Genomic DNA, 23,500 nt, shown 5'->3' on the forward strand with positions numbered 1-23,500 from the left:
CAATTAAGCATGAACCCAGTGCTCTTGATGAGCATGGTTTCAGTTCCTGTTCCAATCACAAATGAATAGTCAGGGTCATTCCTTTTTTGGTTACTCTGTTTGCTGTTATCTCGAAATGTCATCTTTGACCTTGTACAGACATGCATTCCTCACTCCTTTCCCCAGTTCCTGGGAGTCTGTGCTGCCAGCATGATCAACACAGCTGGCAAGTGAACTTCCAGGCCACACTGTGTCATAGTGGGGCTTTGGTCAACCCACACAGTGCAGTGACTCCAGCCGTGGCATACCTGGGAAGCCAACCCTTTGACAGCACCCCAAAGGTCCTCCCTTCCTGATGGGCTTTCAGCCACCTCGAGTCCCACTCTTGCCTGTGTAGGACCTGATGATAAAGCTGTATCTGAGCTGTGTTGGCCTACGCCATCTTTTATGTTTTAAGTCCAAGCCTTGTGATCTTTAGCAAGTCCTTACATAAACCTATTCCTCAATCTAGCATGTTGCTGACCAGCTTTAGGTTGGCTTCACGTCCTGGGAGGCTGTTCCAGACTCTTGCTGGAATTCGTTGTTTTTTCAGGACATTTTACTCCTCAGAATGCTCTCTGCTGCCTTAGGCAATCACCTCACTTGTCTATCTCTCTGCCTGAAAGCTATTGCCAAAATTTTAATCTTCTCTTCACCTAAGCCTACCCATCAAGTTCCAAAATCTTTCTTTTGTGTCTGTAACATATCTTCTGAGAACAGGCCTGGCATGAGGTGCCTTTACAATGCTGTGGTACTATCAGCAGGCCTTAGAAGAGGCTTAAGAAAGAGACTGTCCGGACCTGCCTTCCCTCCATCCATACCCTAATGAAAGCATTATGGCATTGACATCACCCCAGACACTCACTGTCATTTTGCTCCTCTGCCCCTTTTCCATAAAGCCCTGTACACACAGCCCTTCAGGGAGGCCCTCACACAGTATCTAAACAGTCTTTGAAAAGTTACTAAGGAACTTAACTCACAGTGCTCGGTTTAAATTGCTTATGTAAGGGCTTGCACTGCTACGCTGAAAACTAGGGGATGACTGGAAATATGAGCTGTGTAACATCTGTAAATGATCTCCACTAAAAGATCTCCTTTCCTTTCTACTACTTATCACTTTATTAAACTTGGTTCAGGCATGTTTGGCAGTTGTAGATAATTTGGCACCAATTACATATTCTGCAATTTTTAAATGCGGGATTATGAAGTAGAAAACACACGTCTGAAAAAGTACCAGTCCTAAACAGAAACTTCATTGCCAAACATAAGACACAATGACCTACAAAGATTTATTTTAAACCAACATACAGTTGGTTTATTATTAGAAAATTTAAATGAAAAAAAAGATGTCAGATGAATTGAGAGCGTAGGAGAACTTGTGTGCTAATGCTGACTGGAGATTGTAAATTTAGCACCCTACAGACTCATTAGATGAAGAATTATCTCCTGTGTTTTTGCTGTGCCTCCCCCAACAAGACCTGCTAGACCAGAACCAACTTAGATGCTTCTCTCTGTGTTCCTCAGTGTACCAAGGTCTAGAGTCTATGCACAGAACCAGTTTTGTACCTCCTACAGATGTAATCTGCAATCAAATAACTCATCCATGTTAAATTGCAAATCGAGAGCAGCTAGAAGCTTCTAGACCAAATGCACACAGAAACCACTTTCCTTCTCTGCTTTCTCCCTTCTCACTCAGTTTGAAAGTAAACTGAAGTGTACATTTGCGTGAGGTTGAAAAGAATGTTTTTTCTCAGGGGAAACCTGCAGATTTTGCAGTTTACACCCAGCTGCCAGAGTAACTACGGGTTCTTTCAGTCTCTTTTGCCACTCCTTTCCTTTGGCAGCGGCAGAGCCCACCTCAGGCTGCTGCAGTCGTTGTGCAGCAGGCACAGACACAGATTTACGCTGGCACAGAGCAGCTCCGGTCAGGTCAGATGCAGCCTGTACCCTCACAGACCAAGCTCCTACTCCAGGGATTTGCACTGCAAGTGCCGCTAGACGGCAATGCGGCTTGGAAAGGCAGCTCCGGGACGCTGCGCGCCCGCCCGCGAGCCTCCTTTCCCCTTCAGCCACCGCTTTTGTTACTGAAGGCGCAAGCACCACGCCGCACAGCAAGCATCAAGCGCAGCGGGGGCAGCAGCAGCAGCGGGCGGCTCCGCGCCGCTTCCCCGGCCCGGCTCCCGCTGCCCAGCGCTGCTCGGGAGCCGCCGGCGGGGAGCAGCGGGCGGAGCCGCGCTGCGCCAGCCCCGCGCCCAGCACCCACCGGGAAAGCCGAGGGCGCGGGCGGGAAGGAAAGTTCAAGAACAGCCGGGAAAGGTGCCGCCCTATGCGAGGAGTGGGCAAAGCTGCGGCGCCGCGGGGCGGGGGTTCAAGGCTTGCAGTGGAAGGTTGACCCCATTTAACACTTTGGCTTTCCTTATTTGCGGCGAAGGTGATGGTTACGGCTTTACCCCGATTTTACATAATTGGATTTTGAAATGATTCGGCCAAATGCACCCTACCATTCGTGAGGCATGTACAGATACTGAGTAGCCCAGAATTATCCCTGCATATTTGTACTAATGTTCTTCGTATTAAGAGGGAGCGCTATTTCTATCTGTGCATCCCCAAATATTGCAGCAGCAGGTTGACGCACAAATCGATGCTACTTTATCCGGATGGATATAGACGGGCATGCCACCGATCTTTCACTCTGTGCCCTAAGCATGCATGTCTTTACCTTTCCTGGTCCTGGGTAAGAAATGGTTCTCAAGCACACGGTTCCCAATGGGACCGCAACCAAGGGATGCTCGAGCTTCCCAGGCTGCGCGCTCGCTGTGGCCACGGTGCTTCTGTGCCCACTTGTACTACCTTTCCCGGGACCACCCAGTACGGCGCGAAGGTGGGCAAAAACAATATAAGCCCTGCATCTGTCCAGGGTGGCTATAACGGAAGGCTCAGACGGGTTACTTTTATTACAAGTGGAGCTTCCAGTAAAGCTTCCCCAAGGCAGGACGCAGCAGCTCCTCCTCGCTGCTGGGCCGGGCTCCCCTGCATCACCAGCGAGAGGTGGGCGCACCTGCCCTGAAAGCTCGGCGCTATAAAAGCGCGCCATCCTTCCTGTCATAAATAAGCTCTTCTTCCTCCTCTTCTCCTTCGCCCCCACCTCCCCGGAGCGTAACGCGGCCAGGCGGCTGCTGCCTTACCCCCGCCGTCCTCTCCGCCCCCGGGGTCGACGCACACTTTCACCCCGACCCCTGGCACGGCCCGGCGCTTTGCGGCAGCCCGGCGGCCGCTCTAGAAACTTCTCGGTCCCTCCCTCTCCCCTCCCCTTCCTCCTCCTCGCCGACCAGGGGCCGGCGCTGCGGCGAGAGCAGCAGGGAAGGAGGCGTGCGGCGCCCGCCCCCACCGCGCTGCCCGGAGCCGGAGGCACAGCCAGGCGCTATCCCAGTCTCATCCCGGCGCTCACCGCAGCACCGAGCCCGCGAGGCGGCCGTTCCCTGCGCAGAGGTGGCAGCGGCAGGCGACATGACGGCGGAGGAGATGAAAGCGGACGGGGCTCCCCTGGAGGGGGTGGACATCACTCCCAAGCAGGATGAGGGTGTCCTCAAGGTACTGGGCGCCTGTTCCCCATCCCCACAGCATCTCCCGAGCTAGCGCGGAGGGGTCCCCGCGCCGCCGGGGAGCGGGGGCGTTCCCCTTGGTTTGCGAGCGGGTGCTCCCCGGGCGCCCTGGCCCCACCGGGCCCATTGTGTGCCCCGCGGGGAAGGGGTCGAGGCGGTCCCCGGGCATCCAGGCAGGGCTGGCGCAGCGCGGGCGATTAAACAACAGCGGCGGAGGGCGGGAGCGCGCCCCGGCTGCGCAAGCGCTGCCCGGCCGCCCGCGGGGGCTTCCCGCTCCTCCCGGCTCCCGCCGCCCTGGCCGGGGCGAGCCGGAGCCCGGGCTGCCCGCCGGGAGAGCTCGGGGTCACGGGGGACGGGTTGTTCAGGGAAAAGGCGCTTCTCGCCGCTGTCGGGCTTTTCCCCGGCGGGAGGGAGAGGCGGGCTGAGCTCTCCGTCCGGCTCGCAGCGCGGGTTGTGGGGGTCCGGGTCCATCCCCGCCCCCTCAGCACGTGTCCGGGGCTGGGAATTAAAGATGGAGCCCCGGGAGGGCACGTGCGCTCGGTGCCCGGCCCCGCCGTGCCCGGCCGAGCCTCCCCTCAGGCCCCGGCGCGGGCTCCGGGCAGCCCCCGGGCCCGAGGTGCGCGGTCCGGAGGCCGGAGCGGCCCGGCCGCCCCTCGGTGCCGCTGGGCAGGCGGCCGGGCAGGTCCCCGGCGCGGCCGAGGGGCAGCGGCTGCTCTCCTTTGTACTGGGAAGGCAGGCGATAAGGGCAGCAGGATTTATACCGTGAGGGGGAGTTGCGCGAACTTCCTCTGTCAGACGTTGCCTATTTCCATATCTCTAGAAACTTCCTCAGGCTCTGCTACAAACTTCAGCGGTTATTTAGAAGCGTTATTCAACCGCAGTAAAATTTCGGAGTTAGGGTGTTTAGAAGGAGAAAGGGGTGCCACAGCAAAGGCAAAATTCCGTGTTTAACCTTTAGAGCCTTCTAAATTCTGGGTTCATTACGGAGGCGCTGTCTCCCGTTTAGGAGGGGTATCAGGGAGCAGATTGTAGATATTACCTGCTATATTTCTGCTTTTCCGTGTTTCATGCTAGCATGCTTAGGTGAGAATTTTTGAGTTTTGCATGTGGTACGGTATCAGATCAGAGTTACCATCTGCATGGCTGCCCAGGTCTCCTGCGGCTCAGATCCCTTGAGCATGGCAGAAGGCAGTGAGGGTCTGGTGTGCCTGATTCATGCAGTACCTACTTTTTGATGATGGAGAAGCAGCAAGTATTTTTTTTGGCTGGTTTTTTCTTCTTCTTTTTTTTTTCCTTTTTTTAGAGGAGGAGAGTAGAAAATGCTAGCAAACAAAGTGAGGTTGTGAAAATCACAAAAATTGAGATTGTGCCATGATAGGTAAAATACCATAGAGGTCACAAAGTCCAGCCTTCATGGATTTTACTTTTCTTGTAATTGCTGAAGTGCAAAATGCATCTTTTGAAATCAAGCGTCTAGCTTTGAACTAACCTACACCATTTTTGTACTGGTATTGTTGCAGTGATTCCAGGAGTGTGTTTACTTGCCCATTAGCCTTATATCAGAATAGTAGCCACAGTTTTTTACCTGATATTGCTGAATATGCTTACACAATTCCTAGAATAAGTAATTAAGTTTGGCAATAAACCATTTGAAATGCTATATGAACTGAAAAATCCTGTTTCTCCATCTGAAAAGGAAATGTAAACCTTACAGAAAATAAGATTGCCATATGCAGCAGCAAAACTTAAGTCATTCAAAATTGAACAAATGCAAAAAAAAAAACCTGTATAAATAATGAAAATGAGGTATCTGTTACTTTAGAATACCTTACTATGACCCTACAAGAATATGGTATTTGATAAAGTTTAGTAAATTTCCATTAAATGCAGTTAATTTTTCAAAATTGCATCAGACTGGCTGCTTTAAAGTGCTAGCTTGCATCTGCTTTATATAGATTTATGCCTAAGCATGATGTAGGTTACGTTGCTTACCTGATTCGTGTGTTCTTCTCATACTTTGTTTCCTTATCTCTGTGAGAGTGGTTTCGTGAACTTTGGCCTTCCTTGGGGAGACATCAGTAGATCAGTTTTTTAATGCTAATAACTGCTGTAGTGCTGGTGCAGGGTAAAGGGACGGTGTGCTGTGTGAAGTCAGGCATCCCTTTTCATGTTGAACATCCTTTCCTTAGAAAACAGCAGGCAGCGTTTTTTCCTAGGTTTTGTTTGTTTGTGGTTTGTTTTGTTTTTTTGTTTGTTTGGGTTTTTTTATGCTTTCAGTGAGATGCTTTCAGCTTGTTAGTCTGACAGAAGCTACTGATGGCGAACCTTTGGTTTTGGATGGAGGGTCCTGGCATTTCAGTTGTATATGAATGTATATGTATATGTTCAGTCATAGGGATGGTGGGAGGCCCGGTGGGAGATTGATGGTGGTGGCTTGCAGGAAACTGAAATTTGTGAAGGAGACTCCCAAAGGTCTGCGTCCTTCAGTGAAAAACATGATTGATATAGAAACATGACATTTAAAAGAGGGATGCCTTGTAACTGCCCTTGAATAGATGTTTATCTTCCATAACAGAATGTTTTCCAGGTCTCTGTGATGCAAGCAAATAGGGTCTTGCGTTGGTCCCTTTTTGTCTGGCTAAGATAATGCAGAACTTTGGCTTGGGGCTAGATGGTTTCAATCTATATTGGGAAAAATTCAAATTTGAACTTAAGGAATCCTGTTATGGGCAAGGCCTCACGTCCCTGCCTGTGACATATGTCACTATTATTCTCTAATTTTATATAAACTTCAAATAAACACCAGAGAGATTGTCCGCATTTTCTGAATAATGTAGATTTATTTAATGCTTGTTTTGCTGGGTAGGCTGGGGAACCTTCTGAGAAGAAAATCAAATCCTTGCAGCTGTATGTGAGACAGGGGTGCTGGCCATCCATGTCAGAATTGCAGGGAGACAAAATTATTGCAATAAATAATTTTCAAGTGTTACTCTGTAGGCTGATGGAACTAGCTGCTTGGGGTGAGGCACTGCTAACCTTTGTTAAATTGCCTAGTTTAACTCGAATAATTTCAGGTTAAGTGTTGGAATAGACTTTCTATAGGAAGAACCACCTCATTCTCCTAAGAGCTTTGCCTAGAGCACTGAACTCTGGCATGGTGATAGGTGATGAGGCAAATACTTGAATAGAGAAGAAAAAGCTCTGCCTAATGCAGAGATCTGTAAGCTGGCACCAACTGTTGCCTGTTAAATTCTTGTATCACAGCACAGCCATCTTGAGGTTCTGCATTTGCAGCACTGCTAATCTGCAGAAAGAACAGCCAGTCCAGTTCCAGGTGACTGAAGGAAAACTGCAAATCCTTTGTCTACTAGAGATAACACACATATCTAGGTATTTGTGATTCGTGTCCAGTGGGCAGGCAGACTTGATTTCCACGGTATTAATGCTGATTGCTGTTTTTCTCAGGTTGTCAAGAGAGAAGGCAGTGGGACAGAGTCTCCAATGATAGGTGATAAGGTGACCGTCCATTACACGGGGTGGCTTCTCGATGGCACAAAATTTGACTCCAGTCTGGACAGAAGAGACAAATTCTCATTTGACTTGGGGAAAGGTAATATCTTGTGTTTACTGTTGATCAGTTTTGGTAATAATTGAGATGGGGATCTCCTTGTGTGGCTCCTTGGCTTTTCAAAAGTGCTACTTACACTTGTTTTCAGAGTTTATTCTTTTAGAATCAACCTGTCTGAATGTCTTGGAGATTTTTCTGAATGAGAGAGCTGAGTAGCCCCTTGAGAGGCCTGCTGAAGAATTCACAGGCCTCAGACAAAGCACTCCATGGGAGCAAATCTGTCCTGAAATGTAGAGATGAACGATAGTTAAATAGTCAGAATATGCATTTTATTAGTTGGGGTTTTTTGGGGGGCAGACCTCAGTTCAGGGGTGTTTAATTGTGACTAGATACTGGGACAAGGGTACACAGGCAGCTGTCAGCTCGCTCGTGACGAAACATACTCTCTTTTCCACAAAATTCTCAAGTTAACCCACATAGGAATCTTTGAGCATCTCTTCATTATCAAAGTCATTAATTTTTTGAAAATCTAAGCATTGTTCCTCCAGCAAATCATACTACTCAATCTTGTGTTCTTCCCTGAAAGTTTCTTACCTTCTCCTTTTTAAAAAATGAATAATGCCTCCTTTTTAAAAAACAGATAAATTAATTGCACTGCAATTTAAGATGATATTAATTCTACCTATTAATACAGGACTAATAGAAGGTCTGCTTGATGAGTCGACAGGAGCAGCAATTAGGAGAGCTTGAGTAAGAGAGGGGATATTGTTACAGCTTTTCTTCCCTTTGAATGGATTGCTTCTACTTTCCTCCCCCTTTCTGTTACAAATGTGTGTAACTTTTAGTTACCACTGGTACTGTTCTTTGCCAGCTGATAAAAGTACAAACAGAAAAGGCTGTTGGTTTGGACTGTTTTCAAAACAGGAGCAGGCAATCTCTCACCGTAAGGCCTTCCTCTTGGAAGAGTTTATTGTTACTTCCTCACACTTGAGACTGTGCCAAACACTTCAGCTGGTGTCTGTGTTCTGTTATTCTATGAAAAGAGCTGTTACACCTAGAATGAAGAAATGTTTGGGCCAAATTTGGGTCCCTGGGAAACTTCAGAATTTGGTTAAGCTTAAAACTGATGTACATAAATGTGAGCACAAGTATTCTTCAGTATTTCTGCTGCCTTAGCTTTTGTATGCCAAAATGATGATGCTCAGTTTCAGCTGATCATACTTTTCACATGTGATTGGTGTTTGACTTGTACAGGTGAGGTGATCAAAGCCTGGGACATTGCTGTGGCCACTATGAAGATCGGTGAAATCTGTCGGATTACATGTAAACCAGAATATGCCTATGGCTCAGCTGGGAGCCCCCCAAAGATACCTCCCAATGCTACATTGATTTTTGAGGTATGTGAGAGATGGTCACTAAAACTGTATGCTTGAAAAAATGTGTGATGCAATATCCTTTCAAAACAGGATTGTTACATTTTCTAAGGAAAATAATACAGTCGGTTTTGGGTAGCGTGGACAGAATTTTAGTCTGGCTGCAACTGCTCTGTAATGGCTCAGGTTCCTTTCTCTTTGAGTTTTTAAAATAGTTGAATGATCTTCAGTGTTCAGTTGTAATTTTGCAGTTACAGAGTGATTTGCAGCAGCAAAGTGCAGGCTGGAAGTGATAGACTATTCCAGTGATAGACTGAAGTAGTTAAGAAAATTAAATCTTTAGTCCACTTCATAACACTGAGAGTAATAATATATTTAATATTGTGAGGTTTTCAACAACAGGAAGAGCAATTAATGTACTCAATAATACAATTTTTATACTTACAGTGTTTTCTTTACAACATTAACTCTTCAGAGCCAATTCTGGGAGAAAAGAGGTAATTGCCCCATGTAAACTGCTGGAATACAATATTTGAACAGTCTTGCAATTCTGAACTCTGTTCTGTAGAGCTGAGCGTTTCAGTCAGCTGTAAAGCACCATAAAACCAGTTTGGATTCAGATTGCTGGTTCATTACCAAAGTCTCTCTGTGCATCCAGGCTACACTGATCAATCCTGCCACCACAGATGAAGTCTTGTGCGCTCACTCAGTCCTTGTGACAGACTCAGCAATCTTGAGTTTGGCAGCTGGGTAACCCAGTTTGACAACTCACATGGCCAGCTGCTCTCCTAGAGATGAGCTTGCATGTCTTTGTGAGCATGGAGCCAGTTATCCTTGGTGTCTCTCAGCCTCACCAGGAGAGGAGAGATTTTATTTCCTGCTGATCTTAAAAGTCATTTCCCCCCACATCTTCCCCCTCCTTCCCAAAAGGGGGTGGAAATAGCAGCTGTCTCTTGTGTGTTATTTCAGAAGTGAGAATGGTTGCTCAGAATGCTGAGACTTGTCTTTGATTTTTCCATGTAGGATGACATTAAAGCTGTTTCTGGAGCATACCCTGACAGTCTCAACAGGGTTTGGAGGGGATGTATTTTTCTTACTGTTGAAACAGTTCAATTTGTCAACAATTGCTTCAAAATAAATTTTACCTGAGAGAAGGCAGACTCTTTTTTTCAAGTGTGATTTTTAAAATTACTTTGCTCTAAAGCACTTAATCAATGGAATGGATTCCTACAATTGGGGACATAAGGAAAGTTTTAAAACTGACGATTGCTCTGAGATGGAATGTTTTATCTAATATCTGAGAAAGGTGAAAATAGCTCTTAGAGTAAAGACTGAAAGTCTGTTTAGATTTTATTGGAAACAATGAGCATCTGTTAAGAAGGGTAAATTATACATAGAATCATTTAAGTTGGAAAAGACCTTCAAGATTATTGAGTCCAATCATAAATCTGACACTGCCAAGTCCATCACTAAACCATTAACCTGTGCCACATCTACACCTAAATGCCTCTGGGGAGGGTGACTCAACCACATCCCTGGGAAGCCTGTTCTAATGTTAATATCCATTCTAAACCTGCCTTGCTGCACCTTGAGGCCATTTCTTCTTGTTCTGTGACTTCTTGGAAGAAAGGACTGACCCCATATGGCAACAAACAGCCTCATTTCAGGGAGTTTGGGAAAGTGAGAGACCCTCTTTTCTTTCCAGGCTAAACACCCCCAGCTCCCTCAGCAGCTCCTCATAGGACTTGTGCTCCAGAACCTTCCCCAGCTGTGCTGCCTGTCTCTGGACACACTACAGCACCTCATTGTCCTTCCTGAACAGCCCAGAACTGGACACAGGATTCCAGGTGTGGCCTCACCAGTGCCCAGTACAGGGGAGCAATCACTGCCCTGGTCCTGCTGGCCACACCATTGCTGATACAGGCCAGGTGCCATTGGCTTTCACATAATTGGATATTGCATTTGCTTTGCATTTGGATAGTGTATTTGCATTCCTTTTTTTTTTTTTTTTTTCCCTTGGACTTCTCAGTAATAGTATTAAGGATATATTCTGCATGGAAGGATTAAAAAATATTGCTAGCAGGTAGTGTCCACTAAGGGATGACAGCTTACTCACTTTGAGTACATCAAAATTAATACCACTGTTTCTGAAAAATAGCATCATGTAGAGCTGTTCACAAACAGGATTTTCTTACATAGAAATCTGAAGTTACTTCTGGCTCAGCTATATTGGATCAAACGACACATGCTGGAGTGCTGTGTGCTTCTGTGCAAGTGATACCAGGTGTAATCAGTGCTGAACTGATGGCTGAAATACAAGCTAAAAGCTCAAGGCCTTCTACCTTGGCAGCACAGTGGGGCATTCTTAAGGGCTTAGCACTACTACAGAGGATGCATGTGGACAGCAGAAAGCAGAGAAGCTTTCATTGTCCTTTAACAAGAAGTAATACCTAACATTGGGATAAATAAAAGCATGAACTGCAAGAGGGGATTTGTTCCATCAAACTGAGTCCATCTGGTGCAGTCACCCAGGTTATTCACTGCCCACTGGACTTCTCTTGATGCTGCCAGTCTGGCCCTGCCATTTTCTAGGTGTGATTTTAGATGAAAGTAGTGGTTCATTCATGAGTCTTAATATGCCCTAATGCTTGCCTGAGCAGTTATGTTGAAGGAAGAGGAGAGAAAGAAAAGCACCAAGCTGCCTATGATGGTTTTGTGCTTCCCCAACAAAACAGCCTGGGGCTCACTGGCTGCAACAAGTAAGCAGTGCTGCGTGTGGGTTGGAACTTAGATCCAGAAAATTTTCCCAAGTTTTATTAGGTTAAAGTACTATGACTCTCAAGCAGCTAAAGTCTCCTTAAGTTTCCACTTCTTTAGTTTTACCAAGGTTTACTTTTTACTACTTTACACATTATCAGCAGGGTTCTTTTACAAGTGCCTATCACCATACCAAAATTTTATAGAAGTTGCTTTACAAAAGATCCTCTAAAACTTACATTAAGAGATTTTGTACCTGTGTCATCACACCAGCATTTCTTTATGACATGAAATAATGCATGTCCTATGATATGGAAGTTATTTTTTTTTTAATGTGGTGGTGGTTTTGTTTTTTCTTCCTCATGATTGCTTTTGCTGAGCAATATAAATAGATAGATTATTCCACAGAATAGTATTGTTTGGGCTGGGAAAAAAAAGGGGAGGTACACACCTGTATGGTCATCAGTAGGATGTTCATGAATGACTTTTTTCAGACTGACTGAAGAGAAAGACCAGAATATTGTTTGTTACTAGGTACCAATTAAAATAAAATGTGGAAGTACTGGAGGATATGCAATTCCTTTTGCATTCCAGTTATCTTAAGTCCAGTGTCAGGAACTTCCACAGCATTAGCTCTGAACCTTTTTTTTTTTTTAATGAGGTAGTCTAAACAATGCTGATTATAATGGCTTGTTTTTTAGTACTTAAGAATAGTTTTCATTATTGTTTTACTCAAACATAGGATATGATTTTTTTTTTCCTTCGCTTCATAGCAGCAATGACGAATATCTTTAGTAACTAGACTGTTTTTCTATGTCATCGTGGTAGGCTCACTTCAAACTATGATTTACATTTACTTGGGAGGGTATGTGAAGATACAGATATTCAGACTGAATACCTGTGTCTTACATTAACATTAGCTCTTAAAAATCCTGAACAATTGATTATAGCAACGAGTTTAAAGTTTCAAAGCTTTCTGGAGAAAAAAATTCTGTGACTTACTAAATTGGTCTAATGAGAATAAATGCAAGACTTTTGTTCCCTCCACAGATTGAACTTTTTGAGTTCAAGGGGGAGGACCTCACTGATGAAGAAGATGGTGGCATCATCCGAAGAATCCGTAAGAAAGGGGAGGGCTACTCCAGGCCCAATGAGGATGCACTTGTAGAGAGTAAGTGTGTTCTTACACAAATAGCGAATGGATTTGTCATGTGGGATGGCAGAACCTTTTCACAATGTACAACTGCATTTCCTGAGGGAGAGGAATATGTGGCTTCTCTTTTCTGTAATAAATAACTTAACAACCTAGAGTAAGCTTTCCTTCTCCTGTTTCTAGCAAGGCTTACATTTTCCAGCAGCAACTGTGCTTTCTGGTGATACTGAATCTGTTGAAGTGCTTATCTGATCACAAAAGGTGATTGATCCTCATAAAGTATTTCCATGTGCTGAGGAACAAGAGGGGAAGTCATTCTGGTATTTGTCATCAGAGTGGAAAAAACAAACACTTCAATGAACAGAAAAAAAAAGGGGTTGTTAAATTTAACAGCAGAAATTCTGTTTGCTGCCTGTAGCTGCTATGCCATGGGTAGCTGCTAGAAGAGAAAAGACCGTTCAGAAGGAGGCTTTGGCACTTTGTGTGTCCTGCCTGCCTGTATAGAGTTCCCTGTGCTCTCCTGGGAACCTGCCCACTGCCATACATAGATCCCTTCTGATTTCTCTCTCTGTTGCTCTGGTTTTTGTTACCAGTCCAGTTTGAAGGCCGACACGGAGATCGTGTTTTTGACAAGCGGGAATTGCGGTTTGAGATTGGAGAAGGTGAAAACTTCGATATTCCTCATGGTCTGGAGAAAGCAATTCAAAAAATGGAGAAATCTGAGGAATCTGTGTTCTATCTCAAACCCAGGTATGCTGTTTCTGGTGCTTGATATAGGAAGGGCTTACACTTTTTCTGGCAAGAAAAAAATGTTTCGTTACAATGCCTTTCAGCTTTTTTCACTGCTGTGGTAAAAACTTGGATTGGCCCCAAAAAATTTATGTATGAGAAATATCGAGCTAAGATTGCTTTGCCACTTCATAGGGAAGCCGTAGCAGTGCAGAAATATTTACTTAAGTCTCTGTAATGTTGACCTCTGAATATTTTTTAAAAATGTTGCTCTCTAACTTAGATTTTTGTGATCCCTCTTCACGACTGCTTACTGTAAAACAGTGCATGTGTAGGTTTGGATATGGGCTGAATTTTCTCCTTTCAGTGAGAACACATCTGAAACAAGTGCAGTTGCAGATTGTTTTCATCAAACTTTAATTTATTTCAGTTTTCATTTAATTTTTTTTTAACTGTAACTGAGCCTGATGAGAGCAGAAAAGGAAAGCAATCTGATCTAGAGGTTTTTCCTGCTAATATGCAGCTTCTTACTGGAGTTGCATTGCAGTACCTTTCTGTAGGTATTTCCTGTTGATCAGTGTGTTAAGTGTACAGCTGCTCACTTAATCTTGGTATTTATTGTCTTTGCTTTCTAAGAATAGAACTAAAATACAGGTGCTCTGAAGGCAATGCTCAGTTTCAGACCATGAATATGAAAGCCAATAGTTGTGATTTGAAAGTTGGTTATTTTGGTTTGGCTTTTTGGGGGCATTTTTTTGATGAAGGCATTACTTGCTTTTCTTTAAAGTAAACAAAAAACTAATAAAATAATAGGAAATGGTAAAAAATAAATGCAGTCAACACTAGGTTTCTCTTTCTTTCTTCTGCCTTGTACTTGCTAATTTTGGAATTCTAGCTAGGATTCCTCAAGCCTTTGTCTTGTAATAATAATTTGTGCACATCCTAAATTTGCATGGGGTTTTTGTTTCTATCTTCCTATGTAGCAAATAATGCTGGATGGATAGTTTTGAACTCTTCTTTATAATTTTTGTTTCTCCCTCTCCACGCCCATTTTACAGCTATGGTTTTGGAAGTGCTGGGAATGAGAAGTTTAAGATCCCTCCAGATGCAGAGCTGCAGTATGAAGTGAAACTCAAAAGTTTTGAAAAGGTGAGAACAAGAGATGAAATCCCAAAGAGATCTGGGGGTGGGGGAAAAAGTGGGAGTGCAGCTTAAACGATGACAATGGAATCCTTGAATGGTGCTGTGAAACAGGGAGGCCACTGTTGCCAGAGATGATGGTGACATGCTGGGAGCTGTTGGCTGAAATGATTCGTATTCTTCCTGTATCCCTGTCTGTTGCCATCTCTTGTGCTCTAGGCTGGTTTTCATTAGCAGTGCAAAGCTCTGCTTTGCCAGACTTACCTCAACCATACTGTTAGTGGGAAACAACATAGCTACCTGATTTCCCTAGAAATTGTATTGAAATTGACTGGAATTACTCCTGTTTGAGTAGGCTAAGGAGTCCTGGGAAATGAACACGGATGAGAAGCTGGAACAGAGCAGCATTGTGAAGGAGAGGGGCACTCAGTACTTCAAGGTAAGTTACTGGGCCCAAGTAATAATAGCATTTCTTAGTCCATGATATGAGTTGATAATGATGTTTACAGCTTTGGTCATTTCTGAGTGGTGTTCATGGTGTTCTGTGAGATTTTACCAGGAGAACTGGAGGGGAATTTTTTTTTTAAAAAAAAACAAAACTCAGTTGGATTATCCAAAGACCTAACTCTGCAGGGAGCTAGCTCTCTGCAGTTAGAGCTGTTTGCTGTATCTGCAGATAACTCTGAGGTGTACAGTGTTTCAGTTCCTGCTGTGTGGAGAGTGTTATGTATGAACAGCATTCATTTGGGTAGAGATGTGTGAAGAAGCTGTTCAAAGAAATTTCACCAGCTAAAGGGAGAGTTTCCTATTATCTTCATATTGCATTTTGAAAATGCCCCATCTTCCCTTATTTTTGCATCAAAAGTTAAATATAAAGGCAGGAATTCAGGGAAGTATGAATGCTGGCATAAAGCCCTAGCTCTAGAGATTTTCTGATCTTGTGCAGGAATGACTCTCAGAAGTAGTGTGTTTTTGATGACAGAAGTTACTTCTTGATCAAATGGGGTTTTTCAGATCTATTGCTCAAAGCAGGCAAAAGGGATGAGAGGGAGGTAAAAGTTACTGTGATGAGCTGTGTGATAATTGAGCTGCCTTTTTTACAGGAGGGGAAATACAAGCGGGCAGCTTTGCAGTATAAGAAGATTGTGTCATGGCTGGAGCATGAGTCAGGACTCCCTGAGGAGGAGGAATCAAAAGCCAAAAGCCTGAGGCTTGCTGCCCACCTTAACTTAGCTATGTGCCATCTCAAGCTAAAGGAGTACTCCCAGGCTTTGGAGAACTGTAACAAGGTAGTAGGAATTTATTTATTCTTAAACTGCACAAGCAGTCTGACAGTTTATCTCTTGCTTCAGACATTTTAGGGACAGCAGGCCATGTGATACTTGGTCTTCCTTGCCAGCTGGCATTTGGGTAGTACGGAATTTTTAGTATACTAAAAATATCCAAGAGATTATTTTCATAATTAGTGCACTTTGAACATTTTACTAACTTGCTGCTATATTGAGAATATTCAAGTATTCAGAAATAAGAAACACTTGGGATGTGGTGAATGTAGTCATGTTGGCAAAAGTCTTTCAAAGAGCAGGATTAATCGCTGACTAAATCTTAGACTTGCTGATTCTCTTGTCAAATGGCCTACTATATCCATTCCTCTTTGTACTTACTTCTACTGTATTCCACTCACTTTATTAGTAAGTCCTGACAAGACTCCTAAGTCTACATCAGAAGGTACAGTTCCTAGCAGTCTCTGGTGTTCTGACTACATATAATTTTTATAAAAGGAAAATAAATGTGGTTTGGTTTTGGTTTTTTTGCATGCAGGCACTTGAATTGGATAGCAACAATGAAAAAGGCCTCTTCCGTCGTGGAGAAGCTCACTTGGCTGTCAATGACTTTGAGCTGGCTCGAGCAGATTTCCAGAAAGTGATACAACTTTATCCAAGTAACAAAGCTGCCAAAGTGCAACTGGTGACTTGTCAGCAAAAAATAAGGGAGCAGCACGAGAAGGAGAAAAAGATGTACGCCAACATGTTCCAAAGGCTCGCAGACAAAGACTTAAAGGTAAGTAACACTACTCCGAAGATTACACGAGGTAGTGTTATGTGTTAGACAAGGAACAGTGGCTTAGGTACTCAGCTTGCTTCTTACTACAGATAATTATAGCAGGAGAGCACTCAACTAGTCTCCTTTGGGGGGGAACAGGGATGGAACTCAAAATGCCAACAGTCAAAATTTTTAGGTCATCTTGCTTGAACAGGGAAATAAGCAGTACCAGCCATTGCACGGAAAGCTTTTACCTATTTTGACTGAATTTGCAACAGACCAGTGTTAATCAGAAAGCAGCTGAAGTGATGAGATGCAAACAGTGTTCTAGAACTGAAGAAAACACCTATTGCTCTAGAACCTGTTGCAAAGAACAGGCTGTTCTGGTGCCTTGGGTGCCCATCTAGTGAGAACTTGTGTCTGTCATACAGAGGATGCTGAGTACCATCTGGCTTCTCACAGAGATATTAGGATGTGGTTGATGGTCTCCATTACAAATGCCACAGATAGATTATGGAGTGTCAGAAGATTCATTATTCTGCTGCATGGATGGTTTTCTTAATAAGCTTTTACTAGAATTTTAGTAAATACTAGTTCAGGTAATAATGGCAGTATGTGAATACAGGTTATAATAAGATTGTATCAGCTAGCAGGAAACATTTCAGGTTACTGGTGAGAATTGCATCTCCTAAAATACCATTCTGGTTTTTTTCCCTTAAATCTGATGGTCTCGAAAGACAAGATAGACCTGTAACTTCTCAGATAAATCTGGGATTTATATCAGATTCAAATTTCCTCAGTAACGTTGGAGAGTACAGAAGCTTGTATGTTGTGAGGTTATTTTCACCTTTCCAGAATATGTATGGAGAATAATAAAAAATTGCTGGATATTGGTACAGTAATTTCCTGTGGTTAGCTGTGTTGTTGAGTCTTGCCCGAGGCATGGTGTCCTCAGATGAGTGTAGCCTGACAGTTCAGCTGTTTCAGACTGTCAGCTGACAATTTCCTACATGAAATGCTTCATTCTGTCTCTTCTTTTTTTGGCTGAAGCAGCCTGATGTCAACAGTCTTTGCTTTTTGGAGCTTAAAAGAAAGTATTCTTCACTTCTAGACACAGTGATGTAAAGCCACTTACATCACTGTACTATCACATACGCTTAAAGGATCTTAATTTTGGTAGGCTTTAATAAAAAATCTCATATAAAGATACAGCAGCTAAACTAGAATTATTTCACTGTTAGGCATCTTCACTTTTGAAATGCCAGGATTTAATTGCCAGCTGTTGGGCTCTATTGTGAAGGTTCCTTTCAGCTAGCACAGCTGCTGGGAATCTGTCTTCATCCACTAGGTGTGGGATACAGCAAGATCTGTTGAGATAGGAAGAGTGGATTGCTGAAACAAGCTATACTCACTAAATGTACAGAAACTTTTGTGCTTTCTTCAGCTCCTAAGACAGATAAGTCGTAGAACAATACTCTTGGCAAAAGGCAGATTTTGCACTGCAGACTGTTTGGGATACTGGAAAAACATGGCACTTAGTCCCAATTTCCCTATCTGCTGGGGATGGAATCAGTTTAAAGTTGTGGAATCCTTTAGGTTGGACTCCAGTGAAAGGTTATTGTTTGGCATCTTACACTGGACACAGGATTCAAAGTGTAGCCTCACCATTGCCAAGTACAGGAGGACAATCCCTGCCCTGGTCCTGCTGGACACTCTATTGCTGATACACACCTGGATGCCACTGGCCTGGTGAATTCTTCCCAACAAGTTAGATGATCTTGGGAATGTGCAATGTGCATTTGTTTTGTTTTTTTTTTTTTGTTCTCTGAGCCATCTGGTCTGCCTTAAATGGATATGATTTTATATGAAATGGGATTGATGTAACTATAAACTGTAAAGGATGCTTACTCCCTGGGCCAGTCTTGAGGTAGTTTTCATGCAAGAAAACCTTGTTTCCCTGTTACGGCATTTATAGTGCTGCTTTATTCTAGCTCTGACAATGTCTATTAGTGGTGCTGTAGTAGAAGCTCAAAGTTCTGGGGAAGAGAGTTTGTTTACTAAAGGACTTCTGATTGCTAAGAGGATAGCTTGGACTGCAGTTCTAATATTCCTGACACAGTCTGTTAAATTCAACAGCCACTCTTTCATCAGTAGTTAATTTCATTAATTTGAAAAGTTCACATATGTGAAGTGTGAATTTTTGAAGGTCAGGATGTTTATCACCTTATCATAAGCCCAGGATTGCTAGCTAACAGATATTCTGTGGAGAGAAGACTTAACTCTTGTGTGCTTTATGGAATGCTTCTAAGGATGAAAAATTTACCTTTGATGCATGAATATTCTAGATTTTAAGGATTCTTCCCCTTTCCCAACCCTCCTATTCCCCTCTCCCAGCATTGCATGCTGAAGACTTTGCTTGGTTTTGTCTGGTTCTTACCTAACATCATCATAAAACAGATGGCTCAAGATGCTGGGCTGACAGGTAGAATAGCAATTTCATTGCACTGGGTTTTGAGATGAGCAAGCCAAGGCATTTTTACCTCCCCTTACTGTGCTTGAAAATTAATGCAAGGTCGGGATGTGCTGGTTATGTCGTATTGTAAAAGCTGACCTTGGACCCTACCTCATGGCTCTCTGCCTCCCACACTTTTTTATGAGGAAGATGCACAAGGAGAGGGCTTTAGAGCAGCCTCATTGTCAGATCATATTTTCTTCCAGTTAAACTCTTGCACAGGACATCCAAATCATTGTTGTTGAGTTTGAAGTGTCTCTCCATAAAACTAGTTGTCCAGTGAAGATACTTCTTAAGCTGAGTGCAAGTGTGTCTCATACAGTTGGGTCGGGATAGGCCGTGGGAGTGGCTGAAAATGAATGACATTGATAGTGAAGCAGGGCAAAAGCAGTTCCTTCAGAAGCTTCACAAATTAATTTCAGTTAAACTTCTGAGAAGTTGTGTGGCAGGTGGGTGCAGGCCACATCAAGAATCATAACCACTTAATAGCAGTATTATATTTTGACCTCCTCTCTATGGCTTCTGGTTTCTTAGATGCATGAAAATTTTTGGTTTCTCTTGGCTGAAGATCCTAATGTCTCAATTCAGTCTGGCAGGGTAGACAAGCTTTCCAAGTAATAAGAATCAAACAATGTTTGTGCTAGCAATTTTGTATAACATATTAATATATTTTCTTTGTCTCTCTATTTAGTCATCTGCTACTCTTCAAACAAGCCACACTGAAGATGCAGAAATGAAAGATGCGCAGAATGGAGTTGAAGATAAATCAGAAGTTGAAGCAGAAGCATAAAAAAATCCCCTATTCCATTAGTTTTGTAAATGAAAGAATTTCCAGTGAATTAGACCTTTATTTTTCTACCTGGTTGGATAGTGGCTTCAAGGGAGCAGAGGCTGAAGCCACCATGCCACAGTCAGTTACAGCTTTATGTGGCTGTTCAAGAAGCTGAGTGGCAGCATAAATCTGGTTTAATCCTAGTGACTTTATTTATTCATTCAGCCTCTGTTTACTGTTTGGGTTCTGTCTGGATTTACTCTGCTTGGTTTGTTTGCATTTTCATAGAGTCATAGAATGGCTTGAGTTGGAAGGGACCTCAGAGATCTAGTTCCAGCCTCCCTGCCATGGATAGGGACACCCTTCACTAGACCAGGTTGCTCAGAGCTCCATCCGGCCTGGTCTTGGACACATCCAGGGATGGAGCACCTACAGCTTCTCTGGGCAGCCTGTTCTAGTGCCTCACCACCCTCAGAATTTCATCCTAATACCTAATCTTAACCTGCCCTCTTTCAGTTTGAAGCCATCCCCCTTTGTGCTGTCCCTGCTTGCCCTTGTAAATAGTCTCTCTCCATGTTTCTTGTGGGCTCCCTTTAAGGTACTGGAACGCCACAGTTTGGTCACCCCAAAGCCTTCTTTTTTCCAGGTGGAACAACCCCAGTTTTCTTAGCCTTGTCTCATAAGGAGAGGTGCTTCATCCTTCTAATCATCTTGGTGGGCCTCCTCTGGACTTGCTCCAGAAGGTCAATGTCCTTCCTGTGCTGGGGACCCCAGAGGTGGATGCAGTGTTCCGGCTGGGGTCTCACCATAGTAGAGGGTCAAAATCCCCTCCCTCCCCTGCTGCCCATGCCCCTTTGGATGCAGCCCAGATTACATCTGGCCTTCTGGGCTGTGAGTGCACATTGCCAGCTCATGTCCAGCCTCTCACCCAACCCCAAATCCTTCGTGGCAGGGCTGCTCTGGATCTGTTCATCCCCCAGCCTTTATTGATACCAGGGGTTGCCCCAACCCAGGTGCAGCACCTTGCACTTGGCCTTACTAAAGCCTCATGAGTTTCACATGGGCCCACTTCTCAGGCTTGAGCAGGTCACTCTGGGTGGTGTCCTGTCCTTCAGGTGTGTCAACTGGACTGCTCAGCTTTGTCTCACCTGCAAATTTGCTGAGGGTGCTATCTACCCTTTCATCCATGTCATTAATGAAGATGACAGTAACACTTCTCCCAGTACGGACCCCTGAGGGACACCACTTGTCACTGGTGTCCATTGGGACGCTGAGCCATTGACCACCAGCCTGTATGACCATCAAACCAATTTCTTATCCATCAAACAGTCCACCCATTGAATCCATCTCTCTCCAATTTAGAGAGAAGGATGTTGTGGGGAACTGCGTTAAAGGCAGAAAATTACAGAAATGGAGGTAAATGACATTTGTAGCCCTTCCCTTGTCCACTGGTGGTCACTCCATCACTGAAGGCCACTAGGCTGCTCAGACTGGACTTGCCCTTGGTGAAGCTGTGCTGGCTGTCACCGGTCGCCTCCGTGTCCTCCATGTGCCTTAGTGCAGCATCTAGGAGGATCTGTTCCGTCATCCTCCCAGGCACAGAGACAAGGCTGGCAGGTCTGTAGTCCCCATTTTGTCGTTGGTGTTTGTTTCTTTCTGGTTCCAGCTTACTTAAATCCCAAGTTCTCCTTTCTAAATTTATTTCCTTGATTTGCTTCAAGTAATCAGCTTTTTCCAGGAGTCCTCATGTGAGACTTAAGAACAAATTGGCGCTCCCAGTTCTTCTGCCTTGGGATTGCCCTCTTTACCCCTGTTCAGTAGGGAGTCCCTTCCATTAAGTATTGTAACCTTTGTTGTATGCCTCCTCTTTGCAAATTGCTGAAGGTGAAGACTGTGAAGTCACAGCTTAAGTAATAAAGCTCCAATTAAACTCAAGAAAACTGAATTTTTAGTGGGTTTTTATTGGAATTTGCGCAGAATTGAGAGAATTTACTGTCCCTTGGTCATTCAATGTTTTCTTGTCCACATAGCCAGTGTCCGGATGATTTTTCTATGTTGTTTGCTACCATAGAAAATTCCCAAAATATTTGATACAGTATTTACCCATATATTTGCAAAGGGGAAAAAAAATTATGTTGCTGGAAACTGCAAAAAGCAAGCCTGTAACCTATGCATAGAGCTTGTTCTATGTTCATATTGCTACTTCGCTCTTCACCTACCACATTGCAAAACTGGACCAGAGGAAAAAAACCAACAATATACCTGAAAGTAACTGGCTTTGAAGTGAAAGTAAGTGATAATGGCTTACATACTGCAAATACTTCTAATGAACTACAAACTCCTGAGTGATTTTAATGTCAGCTTACCCAGATCTCACAAGAAAGCTATTACTCAGTATTCCGCTTCTTTCTGCAGTTTGTGTGTCTTGTTTTGGGGTGGGTGTGATTTTGAATTTTGTGGGGGCTTTTGGTTGGGGTGGGCTTTTTTGTTTGTCTGAAGGCATGGAACATAGTACTCAAACTCAGCTGTTGTTTATCTTATGTGGTGTTAAATTCAGCTTCCTCAGTGTCCTGTTCTGAGACAGGGGCAGAAGGGGCAATTTTTTTTGCCTGCTCTGCAGAAGAAAGGTGAAAAATCTGTTCCTCTCAGATTAAAATTAATTGACTTTTTTTTATGGTGAGAAAGATGTGTTTGCATGGCATGCCATGGGCTGGAATTTGTGTGTGTATTGCAGAGAGTATCCCTGTTTTAACGTGTAGTACAACGGGAATTCCCGGTCTCCTTTGGTGAGACAGAAGTACTGTGTAAGCGTTTGTGTGGAGGCTGGGGGAGTGCCGGTGCCTGTCCTGCAGCAATGCCAGCCCAGCTCGGGCCCTGGAAATGTCACCGGAGTGGTGCAAGGGCTGCTTGCAGTGCTGTCCCTGCCCCTGGGCACTGACACCAAATTCGGCCCCTGCTGCTGGCTTGGAGCTTGGTTGGAGAGCTGGGAGCTGCAGTGCTCTAATCTCATGGCATGGGTGGGATAGGACAGAGGCAGGAGCAGTGCTTGGCAGGTCATTTCGCTTAAGGAAATGCAGATTTCATTTGCCTAATAAAGCCTGAGGGTTGCCAGGTAGTGAGGGTGATTTCCATGAGCTCTGACTATAGTAACAGCCCCATTTATGTGAGAAACTTCTACCAAAGCACTACCCCCTCTTGTGGGAAACAACACTGTGAATGTCAACTGGGCTAGAAGGGATTTATAGACCTAGAAAAAGTTAAAGGGGACAGGAATGCCAAGCCAGAGTACTTCTTCGGCAAGTAAATAACCTTGATTTGTTGCTAATTATTCCTGGAAATAGAAGCCTCCGTGGCTGAAAGTGTTTTTGCTGCTAAACCAAGTCCTAATGATAAATTTCTAATTGTTGAACATCAGTTTTCAAAAATCTCCCACAGGCATGATAGTTGTACATGTTTCTGAAAGCAAAAAGTGATGATTTCTGTGGTACATCTAAAAAAAATCTAGTCAATGGTGCATCTGTTGTTAAGTGTGAGCAGTCTTGAAAGTACCACTGTGCCCTTGTTGTTACTACATAAACTATGAAATGTTTGAGAATGTAAATCTGTTAAGGACACTAAACATGCCATATTCGGGCAGTTCCGTGCTGTCTTTAAAAGTGGGTCTGGTTGCCGGCAGAAGGTGGCATACTGGTATTTGTAAGTGAGGTCATGCATGTAAACTTCAACTATAAACTTCGTTATGTATGTCCTTATAGAGAAAAAAAAAAAAAAAAAAGCTAAAAATAAAGAGTTACAGTACTGACTTTGTAAGCCACACCCGTGTGTCTGTGCGT

At 44.0% G+C, this 23,500-nt stretch overlaps 2 protein-coding genes across 5 annotated transcripts in view; one reads left to right on the plus strand and one right to left on the minus strand.

Moving 5' to 3' along the window:
- The window catches only part of TCAF2 (TRPM8 channel associated factor 2), a 23,543-nt gene extending 20,120 nt beyond the window's left edge, over positions 1-3,423 (minus strand). For 2 of the 4 annotated variants that reach the window (XM_014259754.2, XM_014259752.2), the window contains exon 1: positions 3,204-3,289. The gene's annotated coding sequence lies outside the window, so the exon portion shown is untranslated. Of the gene's footprint in view, positions 1-3,203 lie in introns of all 4 variants that reach the window. The other 2 variants (XM_088052213.1, XM_088052214.1) reach the window with 2 other exon arrangements.
- Positions 3,388-23,483, plus strand: FKBP4 (FKBP prolyl isomerase 4). The gene is made up of 10 exons (XM_005531023.3): positions 3,388-3,609; positions 7,086-7,230; positions 8,443-8,585; positions 12,369-12,489; positions 13,065-13,221; positions 14,259-14,349; positions 14,696-14,779; positions 15,444-15,629; positions 16,162-16,401; positions 19,587-23,483. The coding sequence occupies exons 1-10, from the start codon at positions 3,526-3,528 to the stop codon at positions 19,683-19,685; spliced, it is 1,350 nt and encodes a 449-aa protein (XP_005531080.1). The 5' UTR covers positions 3,388-3,525; the 3' UTR covers positions 19,686-23,483.
- The last annotated feature ends 17 nt before the right edge of the window (positions 23,484-23,500 follow it).

Source organism: Pseudopodoces humilis, chromosome 2 (assembly GCF_049639895.1).
Source record: "Pseudopodoces humilis isolate 2021_Gansu_Grassland_sample_001 chromosome 2, ASM4963989v1, whole genome shotgun sequence".
Lineage (NCBI taxonomy): Eukaryota > Metazoa > Chordata > Aves > Passeriformes > Paridae > Pseudopodoces > Pseudopodoces humilis.